Here is a 15,811-nt window from a genome sequence, read left to right on the forward strand (position 1 = left end):
TCTGTTGAAGATGGTCTGGCATCCTCCCTTCCACTTTGCAGAAGTTTGTTCCCTTGTAACATTTTTTTGTGGGGTGGGAAACATGCTGGTGTAACACGCTATATGATACCTTCTTCCTTAATGTGTTTGCACCCTCGCCCCTTTTAAAGAACAGCTAGTGAACCACATTAAAGAACCACATTCCATGCGGAGCCGCTGATTAATTGTGGTTGCAGGAAGCAAGTCCCTTATTAAAAAGGAGACTTGATTACTTGCAATGTTCCATGCAAAGTCTAAACAGACATTACTCAGAACATTGTCTACTTCCTTTGGAATAAATCTGCTGGCAAGGAAGAATTCCACGGACAGCATCTGTTCAAGATGAAGGGTGGCAGATCTCCTGGCTGGGAGAGTCTCCAAGCTGGAGATGGAACTACACCATGACTAAACACAACCAGCCTACCACTTTGTGTTTGGATACCTGGGAATGCATGCTGTTATGGCTCTTGCAGGAATGCACACTGACTAGTATCAAGGAAAAGTCTGGGCATCTTTCATGCATCATTGCTCAGCAGCAGCAATGAAGTTGAAAAAGCCATAATAACTCAAGACCCTGTTGGATCATACCCAAAGCCCATCTAGCCCAGCATCTATATATATTTCCACAGTAGGTAACTAAATGCTTCGGGAAAGCCCAAAACCAGACATGAGGGCAATAGCCCTCCCCACTGTTGCCCTCAGCAACAAGCATTCAGATGCATACAGCCTTTGATTCAAGAGGTTCCATGATTAATAGCCACTGATAGATCCATCCATGGAGGAAGAATAGCTTTTTAGGAGTATCTAAGGTAATATAATTCAGGCTAGTGCAGTGCTTCATGAACCAGCACATAAACCTCTAGTGGACTGTGCCTACTAGTGACTTCCTTGGGCTGAATCAGAACCAACCTGTAGGGTTGTCACTGTACCAGAGGCATTGGGCTCCATCCCCATGTTTGTTGCCTGCAACTGGAAAATCCTGGGTCTCCTTCTCCCTTAATTGCTGTGCAGTAGTGATTCCTAGTAGTACAGTAGCTCACTACATTTTCAATGTGTACAGAAGAAGGGATACTGACCTTTAAAAAATGTTGAGTTTCCCCAGTAAGAATCCTCTTATGAGTTAAGTGAAAACAATACAATTCAATGCTTTCATTCAATAGCAGTGCATAAAATTCTTTATTTAGAACAATAAAGTATATGTATATAATGTAATTCCAGATTCAACCAATATAAAAAAGGACAAAGGTATACATCTATTTTTAAGAGGACACATATTATACATACACATTACATTTTATAAACTTTGATTAATCTTCAATCAGATTACAGATACACAAGATTGTATTGATGTTCACATCAAAATATAACTCACTCTCACCTATGATACAGTCAGCAAATGGTTGCCTAATAAGGAAGAGACGAAAGTTTTCATGTTCCAAGGACTTAAATATATTTAATAACTATTTATACATAGCTTTTTCTTTTTCTTCTTCTTCTTTTTAGAAAAACACCTTAGTAACATTTCTAGTGATGCAGGGCTAGCTATTGCTTAAATCAAAAAGCTACCTTTGAATAGTTTCAGCTAATTGAATTGAGAATTTGGGAATTAACACTGGACCAGTTCAAAGGATACCACCTTACAGCACAAGTGAATAAGAAGGGTCTCCTGCCCTGGGAGTGTCTGGAACACATGTTTAGAGGCCATTCAGATGAACAGCTCTCACAAGCAATTAAAGGACATACCAGAGGGTGCTGGGATGTCTGGGGATATCCTTTCCTGTTAATATGTGCTGCTGTGCCATATTGTTTGAACCAGCCCATTGCATAATGTACAGAACGGATAGTCTGGACAGGCTCACCACATTCCAAATTTAAAGTAAATATACATGGCATGGTATGGCACATGTGTATTAAGCACAGATCTAAAACAAACTTGCAGTGAAAAAGTATCATTAATTTATTCAAGTAAACACCCTTAAAAATCGGACATTGGAATTTGTCTACCAATAGCTGCTTTCTATTCCCACAAAAGGTAATAAACACACACACACACACACACACACACACACACACCAGTGACTTAGCATAAACAATTTTTAATGCCATGAGAACTTGCAATCAATTGGGCTTAACTTTTTAGATTTAAGTTTAGGAAGTTAAGTTTTTTTAAAAAGGTTTACTTTTGAAGAGTAAGACAGATTCTCCCATGTGCCTTATTCAGGGTTAAATAATCCTGATAAGCTCAGGCACACCCTGCTTTTGTCCTCACACCACTAACCCTGATGCACATCTTCACTTCTCTGATAAACATGCATTAAAAGAATAGGGGGGGAAACCTCACCCTGTTCTAATTCTGATTCTGCATATAAAAAGATAATTAAAGGGTAACTAATGGGTGTCAAGTGATCTTCAGTTTGTGCTTTTATAAGCCAAGTTTGACTTTGTTGAAAAAATGGTTGCTCTTTCTTTTTGCTCAGTGGCAGCCCAAGACATCAATGAAACAGGGCACTTAATGCTGCCTCCCCAGTACATGTCTCCTTTTTTGTGTGTGTGTGTGATGGGAATAGCTATCACTACTTGGCGAGGCATGTGCACAGATATCCTCCTTCTCGTTCCCAGCAGTGACACATGACCTACTATGCCCCTTTCTGCCTCCCTTGTATGCTGCTGTGGGGCTAGTAATGGATAGAGGAAACAGTGGGAGGGCAGTACTTCTACTTCTTTCCATTTTCATTACTAACCCAACAGTGGAGCGGGAGGGAGGGAGGAGAGTACATGTTGAGCCAGGTGGTGGAAGATGTCACTGCTGATGTGAAGGGGGCAGAGGACCAACTCAGCAAGGTTGGCAACAGGAGGCAGGTGAGCCAGCCAACGACATCTTGCTTCCCCACTGATGCCCCAATACTTTTGAGACTACTGCCTCATCTTGCCCAATGAAAGCTCCTCCCCCAGTCCTTGATGATGTGAATTTTCCTTTAAAGAAATAGTCACGAAAATCACCACCCATACACAGCAGTTTGGCCTGTGGGAACAAACACAGAGAGGCGATTCTCACAACTGCAGGAAAGCGGGCTAAGGTACTCCCGTGGTCGTGTGCTGCCATGGAAGCTGTGTGGCTCCCGACAGCAAACCTCAGTAAATATGACCCCTTTAAAAGTTTTGGTGATTGTGAGCTGCCACAGTGCAGCTCCGTGCCACAGTTACTTATGAGGAGACTCCCAACCGGGGTCGGGTGGGGCTCCAACAAGCCCCCTGGCCTCAAGGTATCCTGGGACTTCTAGGGACCGGGCAGTCCTTGATCCCCACCGCGCCTACCGGCTCCATGATAGAGCCAGTAATCATGTGGGTGGTCGATCCAGCTGCCCAGGGACGGCTCCCTGCTCGTCTCCCCTCAGAGTCTACACACTGATCATGTGTAGGGCCTCAGAGAGGCTCTTCACATGATCACACTAAACCAGGTTAGGGGTAGGCAAACCGGGGTTATGAGTGTGTGTGAACAAGGGCTAAGGGCCCAAACCCAGGTTTGCAAAAACAGAGTAACCCTGTTTCTATCCATCAGTTTTAACCCAGGTCAGTGGACAGCAGGGTTCCTGGAATCTGGGTGTGGTGATCGTGTGACTGCTTACCTCACCATTTTCGGGTTTTGGCAGCTGATTGTCATGTTTAAAAGAAAGACTTGTGGCTGGAGTGGCTTTGCTCAGTGTATGAGCCACTTTGCACAATCCTGTCTCTGACTGCCAGCTTGTAAGGGCTTGAATGGGGTTTGCCCCACCTCCTGCCTCCACATGGTCAGTCAGAGCATAGCTGTGCTGTAATGAGATGTTGCCCTTATTCTGGCCACATTGTGAGGCTCTTCTCACAATCCGTGAGAAGAGCCATGACAGGGTTTGCGAGGAGAGCGGGCTAAGCCCGCTCTCCCCACAGATGAACAGACAGTCTGCTCTGGGAGGCCGCAGAGGCTGCCCACACGACTGCCGGCTTCGTCATGGAGCCGGCGGGGGCTGGGGAGTTTGGGGGCTGCGTGGCCCCCGGAAGCTCCAGCATGCCCCCCATGAGCATGCAGGGCATGCTGGAGAGACCCCTGAGCCAGGAGACTGCTTTTCAGCTTTCCTGTTAGGGGTCTCCTCGTGAGTAGCCACGCTGCGGAGCCGCGCCAACTCACGAGCAACAAAACCGGGGTTGTGGAGTGCTTGCTCTGCAAAACTGGTTTAACTTTCGGGCTACTTAAGTGGGTGGCCCGCTTAAGAACCACCAGGCTCACAGCCAAGCCTGGTGGTTCTCACGATGGGAGGAAATCGGGCTAGCCTCCACTAGCCCGATTTCCTTCCATTGTGTGAATAGCCTCTGGGTATTGTGGGAAGGCTCTCCTGATTCTTGGAGGCCTTTGCAGCACCAAGTTTGCCACTGCAGTGTTCATGTGGGAGTGAGGGTTGCAGAGCCCAGCAGAGGCTCTGTTCATCTGTCCTGCCACTGCTCTAAACTGGGTGGGGCTCTTTACAAGCCCCAACAGCTGTGTGTAGATGCCCAGACTCTTGTGACTCCCAAAGCTTCCCAGCTTGTCATGAATAATTGCAGTCTATTATTAAAGCAAGCACAGTGGATAACATGATTGCACTGAACTTGATCATGCCACATTGACTTCACGGCTGCTGTGACAGGGCTGAATACTAGCTCTGGCACAAGGACACCAGTTTTGCCCTTGTAGTGGAATCAGTACCCTTAAGCTACTCTGGCACAACTTGGGACTTAAAATCTGTCCATAGGTCACTTTAGTTTTCTAGAAAAGGAGGATGAACTGTGAGCACAACCAAAACAAGAAGCCAAATAAACACAGGACTTTCAAAATCAGTTTACTGATTGGCACTGGCAATCCTAAGTAGTGATGTACTCTTCAGATATTGTGATATTTAACTGAGAAGGCCCAAACCACTCAACCAAACCTCTCAAGCAGAAAAAGCCAATGAAATGTTACTAACTGTCAAAATGATTATTCAGCTTCAGTTTTGACGGGATGCTGTTACACTTTGTGCTAATGGAGGTTATTTACATTCAAAACAAGAACAATGATGGTTATGCAAGCATAGTAATGCCAGGAGGAGTATACTTGGAATTTCTAGTTGGCTCCGTGAATGCCTCTTGACCTTAAAATTTGTCTTGGTCTGTTTTAAGGCTAAAAGAGAATGTGGCATTGTTTTAAACTCTGCAGTATTAACTTAAGATCTGCACGATTTGCACTATAAATTCCAACAAGTTTGCAATATTGCCTTCAAAGCCATATTGATCAAAAAACAAATATGTTCTTTGTCCCCTTCTGAAAGTTACAGGCAGGTTTCCGAAATTACACACATAATCTTCCTTTAGAACCCTTGCTGGAATGTGAAGTCTTGTGCATGTTTATAGAGCGTTTAGAGATTTATTGGTGCATGTTGCTATTGACTGAAGCTCTGGTTTCCTCCTTGTCAGGACCTGTAGCAGAACATATTCAAGCCAATCTTTCTATTTCTCTCTTCTGCTGTACAGAGACTTCAAATAAGTGACTAAAAAGGTTGAAAAGTCACCATCGTAGGCCCCAATTCAGCTATAGCTGCAGTCACACAAGAGCTGGTGGCTTCAGTCATCACATAGTCAGTTCAGTTTATCAACACCATAATGTGGATGGCGATTGCACACAAAATGGGCATCCACATTGTGAATGCAGGCAGATCTCTCTTCTTGACTGGGGCAGTAGTCTTGACACCTTAGAAAGCATCACTGCTAGCCAAAAACAATTCACAGGAAATAAATGCCAAATTTGTGTTGAATTTTAAATCAGTTCTAAATATATTCTACAGCTTTTCATATATTACTTTTAAGAGCTTGTGAAAGATATGAAAATAAATAAATAAATCTGTGAAAATCTTTTAAGTTTAAATAAAGTATTTCTTAAGCATAGATACATTTATGAATGTATTGTAAATGAGCATTTTTAACCACAGTTAAACAAACATAGTAGCTTAAGCTTATTATTGGATTAGTAGTTTGGAACATGGCGCAATCCAACCATTTCACAGAACACACAGTCCCATGCATCTGTTTTCAGGAAACAACTTAAGTTCATTCTACATAGATTTTCAGTATTTTTGGGTGCCCCCCTTCAAAATTTATACATAACAATTTAGTTTATTTTCAGCCTTGGATTTGCTGTCCATGTCTTTGTTACAAATAATATCAAGACACTGACAATTATTCAGAAGAACATTTTCCTTTTTATTTGAGCTGAAATATATTTATTGGAGTATGCCAAGTGATGAAAAGCTTATTATTTTTAATATTTATTTGAAATATTAAATGACACACAGTACAAGCTAAACTAAACCTTCGTATCTTCGAGATGACCAGATTTTTGTAAATGTCAAGAAGAAAATTGCATGTTCATAAATCTGGTAATTTTCTACTCCAGATGTTGACTTCATATTTTCTTCATTGGAACTCATGGGAATCTCCCTATTCCCAGCAGTCAGTGTTCCATCCTATTACAATTTCCTTGTTATGTGATCCAATGTATACTTGTCTTGAATGGATACGAAAGCTCTGCCAAAGTGCATGTTGGCTTTCTGTGATATGGAATACAATTTCACTTACAGCTTGACAGACATCCAATCTTATTTCACACACAACCTTCCCTTAATATGAACCCAGTTCCTCAGATGAAAGAAAAACTAGCACAGTAGTCCACTGCATAACCTTATAAGTCTTATGTACAGTGCTGTAGATTGTCTATTCTCACTCATTTCTGCATGTTCCTCCTCTTCAGAGTCTCCATTTGTACACAAAATGCAAACTCCCTTGTGACATTTGGGGTTGGGTTGCATAAATCCAGAATCATTTGCTCATGCATTTGACAAAATCCACTGCAAATTCCACGGTGCAAAGCAACACATGTGTCTGCTTATACAATACAGTCCCTCATTGCAGGCTCTTCTTTGATGATGTCTAATTCAACGTTGGTTTCACAGTAGCACACTCTTTGTCCACAGCTCTATATTCTCAATATGGAGTCACGGGCAGCAACAACAGATGCAGACTCAGTCTGTCACTTCGGAAGGAATACAAATATGCTTAAAGCTGCTTCATTTATGAAGCAAACATGAAACTGTTAGCTGCCTGGTAGAGGAAAGAGAGGGGGAAAAACCCAGTGGTTTTTAGAGGGCATATTGCTGAAAAATGCTCACTTTCACAAATTAATAAGAGACATTTTTAAACAATAATAAGCGTGCTTCTCACTTGGAATACTTTTCAACACATCTTATACTGTATTACTGTATGTTTGTGGCAGTGACACTTTGCCATGAATACAAGTATGGAAAAAGAGAGAGACAGTAATGACAGTATGTCAGCAAAGAAGGCAGAGGGGCAGGGCTGAAGGATATGAATGAAGCTACCTTGTACCAAGCCCATCTAACTCAATATTGTCTACATGGACTAGTGGCAGCTCTACAGGGCCTTACCAGGAGATGCCAAGACTGAACCTGGAAACTTCTGCATGCAAAACCCGTGTTCTGTAACTGAATTCTGGAGGTGAGCAAGAAAGAGAGGAGTTGTGGGCAGGGACATTAATCTGATGCAAAAGTAAGCAGATGATGGAAAGAATGGGGTTAGGGGCCATATTTAGGATCGGGCAACAAAGGCAGCATGATAGAACTAGATTCTCCTAGAGTTTGTTGACTGTAGTGTGTGTAAGTGCACATGTGCACATAGTTAAGACAAAACTTTGGGCACAGTTTTTTTGTTTTGTTTTGCACAGCAGCTGCTTTCAGTCTTTATCAGTGAGTTTCCACGTCATCCAAGAGCTCAACCACTAGAAAGCCAGATAAATTTCAGGGTGCTTACTTTTTATCACTCTCTCAGTCTCTGTTCCTCCATAAAAGTTAAGCTTTCTTTCAATATTACAAGAAGATCTAATGTTAGTTTTCATGAATCCCAAAACTGAATGTTATGATGAAAACTGGAGATTGTCCGTGCAGTGGCTAATAGCTCAGTCTTATAGATGTGCCATGGATGCAACATTGCAAAATGTTAGTTTTAACTACAGCAGCCTCTTCTTGGCAAGCAGAGAAGAGGACAATCTTCTCTGCTGCACTTGCCACGTATATTCATTGAATACTTGGAACAGCAGTGTAAGGTTTCACAGGAATTCCTAGTGGTCAGGCCCTCAAAGAGCTGTAGGCATCTCCTCAGAGCCAAGGAAGCTTCTTGTGCATGATAGTTGGGCTGTACAATGACCAGTTAGAAGAAATAGCCTAGGGGTGCCTAATGTAGCAGCTATGGCAATACAGGATCCAATTCCTCAGTCTGCAAAAGGGCACAAGCAGCAGCACAGGACTCAGCTCTGTCTCATCTTGTAAGCCACTGGGGCTATTCACATGATGGGAGAAAATCAGGCTAGCGGAGACTAGCCCGATTTCCTCCCATCGTGAGAACCACCAGGCTCGGCTGTGAGCCTGGTGGTTCTTCAGCGGGTCACCTGCTAAACTACCCCTGCCCTAAAACCGGGTTTGCAGAGCGAGTGCTCCGCAAACCTGGTTTTTTTAATCATGTGTTGCCGTGGAGTGGCAACTCACAAGTAGACCCCCGACCAGGAGGCTTAAGAGCAGCCTCCCGGCTCAAGGGTCTCTCGAGCAGGCCCTGCGCGCTCACGCAGGGCATGCTGGAGCTTCCGGGGGCCGCGCGGCCCTTGATCCTCCCAGCCCCCACTGGCTCCGTAACGGAGCCAGCAGTTGTGTGGGCGCCCACTTCGGCTGCCCGGAGCAGACTGAGTGCTCGTGTATGGGGAGAGCGGGCTAAGCTCGCTCTCTCTGCTAACCCTGCCTAGGCAGCTCCCACTGATCGTGGGAACCGCCTCACTATCTCCTGACTTGTATACTTCTTTCAAGGATACCCAAAAGGGTTTCATTTTGTAGACTGTGTTTTGTAGACCTGTAAACAAAATGCCATATCAAGGTGGACCTGGATCCATGGATTAGGGATGTGCACGGAATCGGCTCCCTTCAAGCTGATGGTGTGGGTGGGGGAGGGTGCACTTACCCCCCCCCCCCGTTTCCCCTCTGGTGCTCTCCAGATAAATAGTCCTGCGGGGTGGCAGCATATCTCCCTGCCGCCCCGTTGCTTCCGTGACCAGAAGTGCCTTGTCCACATGTGTGTGTTGCGAGCATGCGTGCACATGTTGTGCATTGGCACTTCCAGTCACACAAGCAACGGGGTGGCAGGGAGGTACACTGCCGCCCCATGGGACTATTTATCTGTAGAGAGCCAGAGGGGAAAGTGTGGTGGTGGTGGTTGGGGTAAGAGCAGCCTCCCCCATCCTTAAAGCCACCCCTGTGTTCGAACGCGGGGTTCCGAACCTGTTCGGCGTTCTAAGAATAGAATGCCTAACAAGTTTGTGCGCATCCCTACCATGGATAGCCCTGCACAAATGTGCTCTGCCACTTACTGCAGTACACCTTTTATGCTTTGGCATGGGAAATGTGAATTACATGTGTGGATTTTGTTTTGCGGAGCATTTTAGATGTGAATGAATGAATGAATGAATCTTTATTTCAATCACCAACACAAATGTGAGAAAACTAAGAATCACTTGACTGTTTTGGCAAGACCTTTGCAGTCTTACATTCCACTCTCTTCCTACGCATCAATGCCGTTTTCTGTCCCTTCCTCACTAAAATGACACGAGATGCAACATGTTTGTTTGGATTCCACTTGTATGTCTCTAAGGTAAAGCCTATGGAATAAGCTTCATTGACAAGGGCTTTGGGTTCTTTTCAGAACTTACCCAGGCTTGAAACAGTAACAGCGTATATAAAAAAGCAACAGCTACACTTGTAGAAGTGACTTGTCTTTTTGCTGCAACATACTGAAAGACAAACAAAAAACAAAGTATTTTTCCCCATTATATTGGAAGAAAATGTTAACATCTTCATGTTAACAACTCTTACTTTATTAAAATGAAGCTTTTCTGTTATTTAAGATGGCAGAATATCAATCATTCTTTATTTCGGCCTTTGAACAACATAAGGCAAGCAGAACATAGAAACGGTAAGCACTAAGATGGCAGAATAGGAGCAGACATCTCAGCTAAAAATCATGAAGTTGATTAAAAGATTGCAGTAGATCTGGACTCTTCATAGGCATAACAAAAGTGCACGGCACTTTTCCTTTACTTCCAAGTGCAGCATTTTATAACCTTAATGGAATATTGTATATTTTTTATATCCCACCTGATCAAGACACATCTTAAAGGCAGCTAAGAATATTATAATTAAAAACAATAAGCCATAAAAACAGATTAAAACACAGCAGCTAAAGCAATAAACACTAAGAACCAAAGCGAATCAGATTATGTCATGCAGAAGGGGTAAGCCCACCAACTGACATTCAGTCTAAAGCTATGCTGATGCTCCAGCGTTTTCCATTGCATAAGGGAGGAGCAACTTTCAATTATCTTCCCTTCCCTCTGCAGTTACCTGTGCCTCCAGAAACTATGTCCCTGAGGGCCCTCCAATTCTCAGAGACATAGTGTTGGGAGGCACAGGCAATTGAGGAGGGAAGGAAAGATTAAAAAAAACAAACCACCCTCCTCCCTTGTGTAACAAAAAACACTGGTGCATTGGTGCAGCATTAATTTGAATGTCAGCCAACAAAATGAACCTATATTTTAAAACACCTGAGAGAATCAGATGGGCTTTTCTTGATGGTGAAAAGAGAATAGTGAAGTCACCAAGCATGCATGGGAAGGAATGTGAAAGTTTGGGTGCCATCACTGAAAAGGTCCTCTCTCTGGTCATCACCCACCTCACCTCTTGAGGGGCATACATTATATAGCACAGGGGCATTCTTTAAGGCATACATTTCCAAGTCCTCCTCCAGATTTCTTTCATGACAAGAGCTGCAATTCCATGTACATCATTTACACTTCAGGAACATGTGCTGGGAGGTTTAAAAAAAATGCATGATGAACTGTAAATAAAGCCAAACTACCTTATTTCATTATCCTCTTGGCAGCCATCAGACTGCGTTCCCTGGTCACTTTCCGGTATGTGTCTACAGGGTGTTTTCTATGGAAAAATTGCATTAGATGCATTACAATAATAATAGAGAAAAAGTCACAACACAATTAAGCAGCAAATAACATTCATTTGCCCTTGACCAATATGTGTTCTATTGTGGTATCATGTAGTGTATGGATCTCACAAACTGTAACAGTAATAATAATTTTGGCCAACATTCAGACTAACTCTGGGCATGCAAAGCCAAAAAGAGCATACATGCAGCAACTACAAGCCTGCTTTGGAAGCCTGTGTGCTCGAGCAGTGGGGCGGGGGGCAATCTCTGTTGCTTTCCCATTCCCCCAGAAGCATTCCATGCAAAATGCAAATATGTCCCTGAGTGCTGATCAGTAAAATCACCACCCCTGCACTCAAACGTTGGTGCGGCAGAAGTGGGCATGTAGTAATTTTGGGCTCTGTGTGCACAATGTTAGTCTGCATGTTAGCCAATCTATATAAAGCAATATATTAAGGAAGGCGTTGCTTACTTTACATGCATAGAATGGTAGGACCTTAGGTTCTGGAATTGATTTGGTAGCACAACAAAGAGAGCCAAGTTCTATTCAGACATTATGTTGTATGAGTGTTCCGATATCTGTACACTTGTAGATGTTTGTGTGGGAGTGATTGTACCTGAGTTCATTTTCAAAGTGAACCTGGGTACAGGCCCTTCAAATGCATGGTGCTGATAGGGAGTACACTGCTGCACCTGTGTTCAGCATAGCATGTGAATGACTGTACCTGTGTACACCGTAACCAATTATAGGAGTGTTGAACATAACATGTGAATAGGACTTTAAAGTTGGGTCTTTCCACATTCTTTGTGCAATAAATGTACAGTGGTCTACTGTTGCAGAGAATCCAGATGTATTTCCTCAAGGGCGTTGGTTGCAAGGACATCACATTTCCTTACCACTCACACCACAATATGATGTCACTGGGAGATTTTCTTCAGTTAGCACATCTATAATTATCATGAATGCCCTATAAAAAGAGGCTGTGAAAGTGTCATGGGCTCCTGTTGGAGAGTGTTTAGCAATTCAATGGCACAAGTCTTCCCACTCTTACATCCATGCATGCCATTTTATGAAATTTGGGGGGTGGGGGTTAAAATGAAAATTTAAAGCATTGTTAACATTTTAGGCACATCAGTCTATAACATGGGTGCTACTCCCACAGTATGCCAACACCAACTAGTAGTGAATCCAACTCTCCTGCTGACAACTTATCCATCCCCGCTACCTCAAGGGGTGTGTGTGCGTGCGCGCAAGTGTGGGCAGGGGCAGGGAATGGCTCTCTTTATAAGCAGGTCCTTTCCTGCTCTGCTGCTGCCCCATCGCTTTTCCGGGCGGGGTGCTTGCCCTACCAAAGGCTGGGCGTGGCTGCGGAGCTGTTCCCTGCAGCCTGCGCATGGTGTCAGCATGCACACGGCATGCACAGCAACCACTGGTGTGTCAATACCAGGCGCAGGCTGCAGGGAACAGCGCCGCATCCATGTACAGCCTTGGGTAGGGCAAGTGCCACATCCGGAAAAGCGCGGGGCAGCAGCAGGGCAGTAAGGACCTGCTTTTAAAGGGAACTGCTCCCTGCCCTGCCCAACTGGTTGCGCTGTGGTCACCCGAGCCAGTTTGGCAGTTCTCAAAGGAGATGCTGAACTGGATTGTGCACATCCTAGTGCGTGTGTATATGCATACTTTAAAACTGATTATGGTTTTAAATTGTTTTAAAGTTTTTTATTTTTGTCTTAATTTGTTGTTGCAAACCACCCAGAAATGGAAGTTGGGCCGGTCTACACATTTTATATCATATATATGGAATGGCAAATCTTGTAAGCTTCAAAGGGAGCGAGAAAATTGGACTGAATATGGGGAGCATTGTGGTTTATCCCATTTATTATAGGCTCCCTGCTCTTTGGCAGCTACATATAAAACATCCTGCAGCTATTATTCTATTTGTAGGGAGAAGCTTTTCATTATTGTAAAATAAACATTTTGCCCCTAGAACAGCTCTCAGCAGCCGCAATGGTGGCTTGGAGCACCTTTAAAACTACGCTTTTTTTGTTGCTAAAAGATTCCCTTTTGTCAAACTCAACAGCAGCAATGTTCATCTAGCCCTTTCAAAAAAACACAAATGTCAGAAACTCCAGCAAGATTATTTTCCCACTACCACAGTAACACTCTTCACAGATCTTTTTGCTTAGATTTGCAGTTTTGTCTTGGTTTTTAAAAGATGTGTGTTGCTCTTCTACTTCTGATATCTTATTTCTTGTTTTTTAAAAAAATATGGAAGTACTAGTTTCCCCTCACAGTTCAGGGAACAGCTGTAGCTCAGAGCAGGGCCCATATTTTGCACACAGGGCCCATATTTTGCACACCAGTGAGAAGGGCTACTGAGGATGCGGAGAGGAAGGCTGCTGAAACTTAACTTGTCTCCTCCACAGACAATTGTTGGGTCTGTAATGGGCACGTGGATCATGTGCCCAGATGGACACCAGCTGCCCCTGGCAGTGCAGAGGGCTGGGGGCCGGGATGCGTCATCCCAGCCCCTAGAAATGTCAAAATGCAGTGCGCAAGTGCGTGGTGCATTTTGAGGATCTCCCTGGTGCTGGCCGGCAGCCCCGCAGTATCTCAGCCTCAGATGCAAGCAGCTGGCACTGACACACAAGCAATTAGATGGTGGTTAAGGGTGTGAGTGAGCCCTTACCTTTGGCTAACTGGTGGGCTTGCTGCCTTGCCTTCTGTGGCTGGGCAAGGTAATTGAGAGGGTGGTAGCCTCTCAGCTCCAGACAGTCTTGGAGGCAACGGATTATCTAGACCCATTTCAAACTGGCTTCCGGGCTAGCTATGTGGTGGAGACTGCCTTGGTCGGCCTGATGGATTTTAAGAGAACGGCTTCTTCGTAATGAACCCCGCCACCCATTGAGATCATCAGGAGAGGTCCGTCTGCATTTGCCACCGGCTCTTCTGATGGCTACTCAGGGACGGGCCTTCTCCATTGCTGCGCCGAGGCTTTGGAATGCACTCCCTAGTGAAATAAGAGCCTCCCCATCTCTGACATCCTTTAAAAAGTCCTTAAAGACACATTTCTTCACCCAGGCTTTTAACTGATATTGTTTTGAATGTATTTTTAGAATATTGTTTTAAAAATTTTAAATTGTGTTTTACATTTCTTGCTTTTAAATTTTTGTTTTGTTTTTGTTTTTAATTAATGTTTTACTTTTTAATCTTGTTTTAAACTGCCCAGAGATGTAAGTTTTGGGCGGTGTAAAAATATGATAAAGAAAGAAAGAAAGAAAGAAAGAGCCACTGAGATCAGGGCCGATCCTGGAGGTTCTTACGCACAGCCTAACCCAGGCTGGGTGTCCCTAGCCTGGGTAAGGCTGCACGTGAGGACAGTCTCAGGGTCCTAAGTTCAGTCCTAGGATCTTCAGTAGCAGGGTTCAAGAAGACTTCTGACTGAGACAACCGAGAGTCACCTCCATCCAATGTGGAGGTGCTAGATGGACTAATACTCTGACTCAGTATAAGGCAGTTTTGTATATTCTTATGAATCTCTACTAGTACTGAATCTACCTTACCCCCTGGATCTACATTACCATATGTATGTGCTATTCAGAAGGGCTATGCATCAAGCTGATCTGATGATTGGAAATGATTCAGTGCATGCCTTTTTGGGCAATTTCTCATGACAATGGGTCCAATGAAAATAATTGCCTGATAGGGTCGATCCAATCAGATCTGATACAAAGGTATCTGATCAGTTTGCTGTGGGACCAGATTGGATTGGTGAAGGCAGGGGGTGCTCACAACGCAGTATGTGATCTTTCTTCAAAAACCTGCTGTCTTGATAGGGAGTAGCAGCAGCATTTCAACATGCCAGTTTTCTTCCCGACCAGTAATATTCCGTGGAAAGATACAATGTCAACAGAAGGGATGTGCAATGACAAAATGAGGCAGCAGGTGTTTGAAAGTGGATTGCTCCCACTGCTGCCCTCTGTATTCCATTAAATACATCGAATTGATTTGATGAGGGCTCCCCAACGAAGTGTATCTTCAAGCTCCTGCACTTGATAGGAATCAGTTTGGAACCGATCCAAGTCATTTTGGTGGTATACAGCTCTACTATCCAGACATTTACACTGAACATGTATTCAGATGTAGGCATATGCAAACCGACTTGAGCTCAAACCAGTTTGGTTCGAGGGCTCAACCTCAAACCGAACTGGGGGTTGGCTCAAGGTCGAGCCAACCCCCACCCCCAGCTGGTTTGGGGGGTGTCAGTTGACATTAAATTAAATTAAGTTAAGACAAAGTTAGACTTACCGCCACTAAGGGCTTCAGCGGCCTTGTGAGGTGCTGCTGTGGCTGGGGTGTGTGTGTGTGTCTCCGGTAGCTCCCCTTCCCCCTGCTGGCCTCCCCTTGAGTCCCCAAGGCTGTGTTTCACCCATTTCCGGCCCTGTTTATGCATGTGCAGGCATTTGCATGACTCTGTCATGCAAATGGCCCATGTGCATGCACGGCAGCCCCAAAATGGGCAAAACAGGGCCTTGGAGACTTGTGGGGAGGGGAACCACTGGAAACCCTCCTCCCCCCTGAGAGCAGCACCCCCTGAGACTGCAGCGAGAGCAGCACCCTCTGAGACTGCTTAAGCCCTTGGCGGCAGTAAGTTCAACTTTTTAAAAATTGAATTTAATGTCAACCGGCACCCCTGAA

The 15,811-nt window shown here is 44.3% G+C and overlaps 1 protein-coding gene across 3 annotated transcripts in view; it reads right to left on the reverse strand.

Moving 5' to 3' along the window:
• Positions 1-1,175: 1,175 nt before the first annotated feature.
• The window catches only part of KITLG (KIT ligand), a 120,557-nt gene continuing 105,921 nt past the window's right edge, over positions 1,176-15,811 (reverse strand). For 2 of the 3 annotated variants that reach the window (XM_053257909.1, XM_053257907.1), the window contains 3 exons: positions 11,032-11,108; positions 9,827-9,907; positions 1,176-7,161 (listed from right to left, as the gene is read on the reverse strand). In XM_053257909.1, coding sequence (XP_053113884.1) covers positions 9,868-9,907; positions 11,032-11,108 — 117 coding nt within the window. In that variant the 3' untranslated portion in view covers positions 1,176-7,161; positions 9,827-9,867. The remainder of the gene's footprint in view (positions 7,162-9,826; positions 9,908-11,031; positions 11,109-15,811) is intronic. The other variant, XM_053257908.1, reaches the window with a different exon arrangement.

Source organism: Hemicordylus capensis, chromosome 5, assembly GCF_027244095.1.
Source record: "Hemicordylus capensis ecotype Gifberg chromosome 5, rHemCap1.1.pri, whole genome shotgun sequence".
In the NCBI taxonomy this organism is placed as follows: domain Eukaryota; kingdom Metazoa; phylum Chordata; class Lepidosauria; order Squamata; family Cordylidae; genus Hemicordylus; species Hemicordylus capensis.